Below are 9,167 nucleotides of genomic sequence, written 5' to 3'. Positions count from 1 at the left end.
TGTACACAGAACTGTGCAAAAGTATTCAGCTGTTGTACACAGAACTGCACAAAAGTATTCAGCTGTTGTACACAGAACTGTGCAAAAGTATTCAGCCACCCTGATTTCTTTCAAGCTATTCTGGACCAGTCTCACAGGTTTTCTTTACTTTTGACTACTTTTAACTCATTTACACTGTTTGTTTGTTTTGTTTGCTTTTGTCAAGCAACTTAACACTGTGCAGGGAACTATCTGAGTTTAAGTTTGTGTGTGTGTGTGTGGGGGGGGGGGGGGGGGGTATTGGCAGCAGATCTGGGCTGACCCACCAAACCATCAGGCACCGCATGTTCAATCTGCTGCTGCACCAGACATGATTGTTCTATTATATTTATTATTTTTCTTGTTGAAAATAAATCATAAATCATATGAATTCTCTTTTTGGGAGCTAATAACTAGACGTCACATTTAAACAATGTTCAGGTTAAAGCGAGTTTTTCCACGTCCGCGGGTCACTGTGATGTTCTTGCATGTGTGCGCAGGGCGTTTCCATGCAGAGCGAGTTGAGCAGCTCCGACAGTCAGAGCTGACAGACGACTACATGGACCCCAGACAGAGCTGGACCACCAGAGACGTGGCTTTGAAGGTCCATCAAGGCTTCAGGTCTGCTCACAGACATTTATAAATCCAACCCAAACGCACCAACCTGTTTCTGTCAATGAATGGGGCTGTTTTCATTTGATTCCATTTGCTTTAACTATAGGTGGTTCTGCTTAAACATTTACTTTAGTCTGCAATACTGATCAAAGTCTGACAATATCTGACTCTTTCAATGAAAGGAGACTACATAAACCTTTGTTCGTGCACACAATACATGACATTAATGTGTTAATATTGTTTTAACTTGATGCATTTTATCATATTTGGATCTAGTTGCATACTTAAAAATTGTTAGTGCTGAAATTATTTATGTATTTGTAGAGGCAGTTTGTTTTCTGAAAATAAAACATGTTTAATATTTATTAACAAAGTCCATGCTCAATAATCCAGGTATACAATCCAACATTTTTCAGTCAGGTCATCTCTTTGTTGTTTTCAACCAGTTTGACACGACTGTCAACAAGGAAGAGGGCCGGCATTGGAGGAGGGGGCGTACCAAAGAGACCATCTTATCACAAGCAGAACTGGTTTGTTCCACTTTGGAGTAAGCTGTTGGAGGAATAATCAGTTTTGTTGTGTTTCCTTGACTGATGAAGCCTTCTGGACCGAAGGTGAAACGTTTCAGCACCAAAAAAAAGAAACTGTCCAGATGACCTGACTGAAAAATGTTGGGTTTAATATTTATTATTTCGCCAAACACTAACAGATTGGTATTTAAAGCAGTAGTTCAGATATTTTGAGGTAGAGTTCAACTCCACACTTTGAATCAATTTAAAATGTAACAAAAAAATAAATAAATAAATAACAAAGAGGAGTACCTCTGTTTATTGGAGCTTCTTGAAATTCAATAGATTTGAACTCTTTTTAAAGCCGCAGAAGCATTGTCTTGTTAAAGGATCACTTAAATGGCTGACAACTTCTGATACACTGATCCATAAAGATATGTTTTAGATCCATCATCCATCCATCCATTATCTTTTTACCCGCTTCTTCCTTTTTGGGTCGCGGGGATCGCCGGTGCCCATATCCAGCAATCACTGTTCGAGGGGCTGGATACACCCTAGACAGGTTGCAAGTCCATCACAAGGCCGTTTTAAATCCAGTTTTATTTAATTATTTGTTTCATTAGGGGGCATTTACAGCTCCCCCTTGAGTCAACACCTTATTGTGATGGGGGATTTTGTGCGCCTGAATGATCCTAGGAGCTATGCTGTCAGGTGATATTGTAATTGCCCCTGGTAAGGTCTCCCAAGGCAGATTGGTTCTAGGTGACATACCAGACAAAGAGCAATTCAGAAGACTCTTATGGACAGTAATCAGCAAGGATCTCAGTGTCCCTTGCCCGGATGTGGTTTACCGGGACCCCACACTGGAGTCAGGCCTGGGAGAGGGGCTCATCGGCAAGCACCTGGTGAATGGGTTTTACCAATGGGGCCCGGTCGGGCTCAGGCGGAACGAGTGACATGGATTTGCTTTCCTGTGGGCCCACCGCATGCATGGGAGGCATGGGAGGAGTTTCAAGAGGCCATGGAGAATGACTTCTGTACGGCTTTGAGGCAATTCTAGTCTACCATCCGGCATCTCATGGGGGGAAAGCAGTATGCCACCAACACTATTTATAGTGGAGGTGGTATGTGTCGTGGGTCGGTGGGTGGAATACTTCAAAGACCTCCTCAATCCCACTGGCACGTCTTCCACTGAGGAAGCAGAGCCTAGGGGCCTTGAGTCGGGCTCTCCAATCTCTGGTGCTGAGGTCACTGAGTTGGTTAAAAAGCTCCTCGGTGGCAGGGCCCCAGGGGTGGATGAGATTCACCTGGAGTTCCTTGAAGCTCTGGATGTTGTGGGGTTTTGTTGGCTTACGCGACTCTGCAATAGTGCATGGACATCAGGGGCAGTTCCCCTGGATTGGAAGACTGGGGTGGTGGTCCCCCTATTCAAAAAAGGGGACCGTAGAGTGTGTTCCAACTACAGGGGGATCACACTCTTAAGCCTCCCTGGTAAGGTCTATTTGGGGGTTCTGGAGAGAAGGGTCCGTCGGATAGTCGAATCTCGGATTCAGGAGGAGCAGTGCCGTTTTCGTCCTGGTCATGGAGCACTGGACCAGCTCTACACCCTCAGCAGGTTCCTGGAGGGTGTATGGGAGTTTGCCCAACCAGTCTACATGTGCTTTGTGGACTTGGAGAAGGCGTTCGACCGTGTCCCTCGGGGAACCCTGTGGGGGGTACTCTGGGAGTATGGGGTACCAGGCACTTTGATACGGGCTGTTAGGTCCCTGTATGACCGGTGTCAGAGCCTGGTCCATATCGCTGGCAGTAAGTCGGGCTTGTTCCTGGTGAGAGTTGGACTCCGCCAAGGTTGCCCTTTGTCACGATTCTGTTCATAACTTTTATGGACAGAATTTCTAGGCACAGCCAAGGTGTTGAGGGGATCTGTTTTGGTGGCCTTAGGATCACTTCTTTGTTGTTTGCAGATGATGTGGTTCTATTGGCTTCATCAGGTCATGATCTACAGCTTTCGCTGGAGCGATTCGCAGCCGAGTGTGATACGGCCGGGATGAGGATCAGTTCCTCCAAATCCGAGGCCATGGTCTTGAGCCGGAAAAGGGTAGAGTGCCCTCTTCGGGTCGGGGAGGAGGTCCTGCCCCAAGTGGAGGAGTTTAAGTATCTCAGAGTCTTGTTCACGAATGAGGGAAAATAGTGTGGTCAAAGGGGAAGGCGCAGAGTCAGAAACCATGGGCAGTGTTGTGTTGTTTAAATAAACAGTCATTTACTTTGCTTAATGCTTATTTATTAACACGTGTTCCAATATTGTTCTAGCCACCGTGTCCATCTTCTCTCATCGCTCTCTGGTCCGACTAATCTTGCGATAACACAGTAACATTAAATACACTACATTTTCCTCCTTGTTTTGAACAAAAACTTATCGGTAACACAAAAAGTTTCCTTCTAACTTAGTCTTTAAATCACATTGTTACATTTTTTTTTAAATTAAACAAAGAAATCAAAACAACTCTAAATCAAAACAATTTCCATTCTACATTACTAAACCAAAAGGTAACATTTCTTTTCTCTATTTTGTTTTATTTATTTATTTATTTCAAGTCTTTCTGTATCTGATGGACTTTCTGATAACACGGCCCTTCCTGGTAGTGATGACCTCAGATACAGGTGGGTTAGGTTCTGGTGGGATCTCAGCTGATGAAGTGGTCTCATCAATCGGCACCTCCACAGTTTTAATAATAATAATAATAATAATGCATTTTATTTGTTAGCGCCTTTCAAGACACCCAAGGACACTTCACAACATTAAAAACACTAAAAAAACACAAAATAAAACAATACAAAATGGTTTTAAAAACACTATACCAAGAAGAAAGTAACAAAAAATTCAAGTGAGAAGGCTGACATGAACACATGAGTTTGAGTTGTGATCTGAAGGTCTGAAGGGAGTCAGTATTACGGCTGTCCGGGGGAAGAGCGGTCCAGAGTTGGGGAGCAGAGTGAGAAAAGGCTCTGTGTCTCGTGGTGCTGAGGCGGGCGAGAGGCACGTTGAGGTGGATGGAAGAGGAAGAGCGAAGGGAGCGTGAATGGGTGATAATTTGCAGGAGATCAGACAGATGGGGAGGGGCGAGGTTATGGATGGCCTTGAATGTGTACAACAGGATTTTAAATTGAATTCTGAAAGTGACTGGAAACCAGTCAAGTTGCTGTAAAACTGGTGTGATGTGGTGAAATGAGGGGGTTTTGGTAACAATGCTGGCAGCTGAATATTGAACCATTTGAAGCTTATGAGGTAATTTATGCGGCAGACCAAATAGGAGAGAGTTGCAGTAATAAATTCAAGAAATGACCAAACTATGGACCAGGATGGAAGCAGAGTGTGGGGAGAGAGATGGATGGAGACGGTTGATGTTTTGAAGGTGGAAGTATGCAGACCGGGTAATATTATTGATGTGAGAGTGAAAAGAGAGAGTGCTTTCAAGACTGACACCCAGACTCTTAGCGTGAGGGGAGGGAGAAACCATGGAGCTGTCAATGGTGAGGGAAAAACTGTTGGCTTTAGATATGGTGGATTTAGTGCCAATGAGTAGAAACTCTGTTTTATCACTGTTTAATTTAAGGAAGATAGATGTAAACCAGGATTTTATTTCAGCTAAGCAGGAAGTGAGGGAGGAAGGAGGAAGTGAAGAATTAGGTGCAGTGGATAAGAAGAGCTGGGTGTCATCGGCAAAACAATGAAAGTGAATGTTAAATTTACGGAAGATATTGTCAAGTGGGAGAAGGTAGATGATGAAAAGAAGGGGCCCCAGGACAGAGCCTTGGGGCACACCTGAAGTCACGGGGGAAGAGTGGGATCTGAATGACTTAAGTTGGATGAACTGAGTGCAGCCAGAGAGATATGACTGAAACCAAGCGAGGGGTGTATGGGTGATGCCAATGGATGAAAGTCTGTGGAGGAGGATGTTGTGGGAGATGATATCAAACACCACACTAAGATTGAGGAGGATGAGAAGAGAAAGTAAACCAGAATCTGCTGCCATGAGAAGAGTGTTAGTGATTCTAAAGAGAGTAGATTCTGTGCTGTGACCGGGGCGGAAACCAGACTAGAACTGTTCGTATAAACTGTTTTTGGTTAAATGGAGGTGGAGTTGTGAAGCAACTGTTTTTTCCAGAATTTTGGAGATGAATGGAAGGTTAGAAATAGGGTGAAGATTATTGAAAATATTTGGATCCAATCCAGGCTTCTTAAGGATCGGAGTGACAACTGCAGTTTTGAAAATAGTTGGGACAGTTCCTGAAGAAAAAGAAGAGTGAATATTGGCAGAAATGATAGGGAGAAGTGAAAAAAGGCAAGATTTTACAATCACTGTTGGGAGAGGATCCAAAGAACACGTGGAGGGCTTGGATTTCAGAATGAATTTGACTATTTCAGAGGCAGGAGGAAGCTGAAAGACAGAAAAAGGCTGACTGAGGGGAGAAGGTTCAGAGGAGGGAGGAAGAGGAAAGACAGGACAAAGTTGCTGATGAATTTTTCTGATTTTATCATTAAAAAAGAACATGAGAGAATTACAGGTGTCATCTGAATAGAAGTGAGAGGGAAGAGAGTCAGGGAGATTAAAAGTATTGCTTAACAATGAAAACAGGATCTTAGTGTTACCTTTATTGGAGGAAATGAGGCCAGAGTAGAAAACATATTTAGCTTGCGAGATAAAGATCTTGTAATGTGATGTCTGAGAAATGTACATGTCCTTATGGATGGTAAGACCAGATTTTTTATAGAGTCGTTCCAGTTGTCGACATTGGGCTTTGATGGACTGGAGTTCAGGAGTAAACCAGGCGGCAGAATGAGTAAAGGTAACAGATCGTGTTTTAACAGGAGCAAGGGAGTTGAGAATATGGGTTAAGTGATTATTACATTGAGCAGTAAATTGATCAGGAGTCAGAAGATGTTCAGGTATCAGAGTGGAGGTAATACTAGATGAAAGAGAATCCAAATGAAAGTCTTTACTGTTCCTGAATGAGATGAGCCGGTCTGTCTTGGTTGATGATGCACACAGTGGAATATGGAATGATAAGAAAAAAATGATCAGAAAAGGAGAGTTCATCAGCTTTAGAGTCAACAGGGGTAAGTCCAGAACAACAAATCAAGTCCAATGTATGGCCTCTGATATGGGTGGGAAACTCAACAATTTGATTGAATCCAGAACTCTCCAGGCAGGATAAAAAAATCATTGGTGAGTGGGAGGTTAAGATTGTCAATATGAATGTTAAAATCTTCCAATAAAATAATAGTAGGTGACATAGCAGACAGTTGAGAAAGAAAGGCAGAAAAATCATTTGAAGAATATTTTGTTGATTTGGGTGTTGTAGTCCAATGGAGACTCAAATGCAAACCAATTACCACAGGTGTGTGTCGAAGATGTTTAACATACCTGATCACTCTTGATCCATCTTCTGTGTTGACCAGTTCAAAGGCATTGTCAGTGGTGTTTCTCAATATCACATTGCGAATGTCTTTGAATGTGGTATCCAACTTTCCATTCTCCATACCAGCAATGTAGACTACATCAACAACCTTAAAGTTCTGGTCCTTTGCTCCGTTGGTTTGATCAGCATACTCTTTCATTTTAGTTTTGTATTCATTGTGATGGTTTCTGATATCTATCATTTTCTCTGTGCCATTTGGAAATCCACATTTCTTCTCCATGTTGGGACACTTTGTGCGGATATCTCATCCAAACATGAGCACAGCTGGTGTTTCTCCTGACGCTCTGTGTGGTGTTGATCGGAGTGCCATTAATATTTTTGGAAGTTCCTCCTGACATTTTTTTCCTGTGCATTCAGTTGTTCTGAAGGCTTTCTTCAAGTATCTATAAAACCTCTCAATTTTTCTGTTGCTCTTTGGATAATATGGTGATGCTCTGATGTGCTTTATTCCACATGACTTGAGAAATTATTCAAATAACTGTCCTACAAACTGTCTACCATTATCAATACCAGCCTCTAGGGGATAACCAAACCTAGTTAATATTTTGGTCAGTTCAGAAATGACAGTGGCTGAGGAAATATCTGGAACAACTTCAGCCTCCGGGAAGGAAATATAATAGTTTACCACAGTTAACACTTACTGGTTTTGGATAGGACATACTAGATCAATTTCTATATTTGTCCATGGTCTTGGTGGTAGCTCTAGTGGTTGAAGGGGTTGATCTTCATGAAGCGGCTGATTAAGCACACAAGCGGAGCAGTTTCTGGTCAGTCTGTCTAGATCCAAGTCCATGTTGGGCCAGTAAAATTTGCTCCTCAGATATTGTTTTGTAAGAACCACTCCTTGGTGGATTAATGAGGATGGACTTTGTTGTTCACTCCTTGGTGAGTTTCAAGTTCGATCTCCAGTGCTTCTTCACCATTGCTCTTGGTAGCACTATCCTGTGTCCTCTCAGCACAAGTCCCTCATATATGCTGAACTCTCTAGCGCATGTAGTAGTAACGTACGGACGTACGCCACCAACTGTAGTATGACATATAAGGAAATATATATGCATACTTTTCACGAGTTCCTCATCTTTCTGACTGTGTAAATGTCGTGCATTGAATTTTAACAGAAATGCGAACGAGAGACGTTATTATCTTTGACCCATCAAATGAATGCGGTCATTTATTTTCAGAATCAAAGTTTAACATCAAACATTTACATTAATTTGGCAAAATATGAAAATAATAACAGACAAGTTTCACAAATAATGAGCTTCAATCACGCGGCGGTGATTGAGGACTTTGCTTCAGATATTTCTAAAATATCTGTACTGATTTTATGAGAAAGCAGAGTTTAAGATGGAGATGGAGCTTTATCTTACAGAGAGATTTGTGAGGGAATTAATCTGTTTGACCAGAAAACGTGCACGCTCCATCAGATATCAGCTGGCCTCCGGTACACTTAGTCGAAAATAGAACCCTCTACCTGGTTGACGATGGAATCAGCGTCGGAGTAGGTTCCTTTCTGACTCTTTCAGCGTCTCCGTGAGAACTGCCAAACCCTTAGAGAGTCGTACGTGGTGTTCAAACAGAAATTATAATCCCAACATCGTCACTGCATTCTGTATTCCAACGGAAGCACTCTGGGCTTCAGACATCAGAGTTTTCCCCATCAGACATCAGAGTTTTCAGACTCTAGAACTTCTTCAGAACCTCCATCACTCTGAGACTCTTACTCTCTATCACTCCCAGACTCTCGGACTCTAACAGAACCGGGAAGTTGCCACATTTTAAATGAGTTGACTTCCGGGTCAATTTTAGAGCTTTCTGATTCGTGGATGGACCAGAAAGAGGTGTGTTTTGTGACGTAAAATGTTATGATAAGCCAAGGGCAGAGAATGAGATTGCTTAACAGCTAACAGAAAGATAATTGCAGAAAAACCAGACTTCGTGGCGTCTCCCTCTTATTATCTTCTGAAAAAGTTTAAACATGACATTTTTCCTCGGTAAACATTTTAGTTGACCGAAACCGACCTTTAACATACTTACAAAACTTGGCTCATTTCAGACAGAAAATCAAGAAATGCATATTAACCTGATTTCTTCTTTAAATGAGGAATAAAAATCATTACTTACTGTTTATGTAAAATAAAAATGAGTAGTTCTCTTCAACCTGTAACATTGAGTGAACTAACACAATTTGATTATCAAACATTTGTAAAACAGTGATGATTATAAAAAGAGAGTGTTCTTTTCACTTGAATCTTCAAGAAAGAAAGTCACCAGATGGCTCAAACTGTATTCAGATCAATGAAATAACAGTCTCTGTCCATCTGATAGATTTGAGGTCATCAGGGTCAGATCAGGTTCACTACACGCATCTGTTGTAAGGCTGCAACTCCGACAGAATTGGGTTTGGTTGTTTTCCAGTCGCAGCACGGTGGCACAACTGGTAGAGCTGCTGCCTCTCAGCGAGCAGGTCCTTGGTTCAAACCCCGGTCCAGGGGCCTTCTGGGTGGAGTTTGCATGTTCTCTCCGTGCATGCGTGGGTTTTCT

The 9,167-nt window shown here is 42.3% G+C and overlaps 1 protein-coding gene across 1 annotated transcript in view; it reads left to right on the top strand.

Moving 5' to 3' along the window:
• LOC119419721 (transmembrane protein 237A) overlaps positions 1-9,167 on the top strand; it is a 47,549-nt gene that overhangs the window by 26,354 nt on the left and 12,028 nt on the right. The window contains exon 6 of the mRNA XM_037687108.1: positions 519-639. Within this exon, the coding sequence (XP_037543036.1) occupies positions 519-639 (121 nt within the window). The remainder of the gene's footprint in view (positions 1-518; positions 640-9,167) is intronic.

This window comes from Nematolebias whitei, chromosome 13, assembly GCF_014905685.2.
Source record: "Nematolebias whitei isolate Nwh7 chromosome 13, NemWhi1, whole genome shotgun sequence".
NCBI classification, from domain to species: Eukaryota; Metazoa; Chordata; class Actinopteri; order Cyprinodontiformes; family Rivulidae; genus Nematolebias; species Nematolebias whitei.
This window is presented reverse-complemented; position numbering and strand designations above follow the sequence as displayed.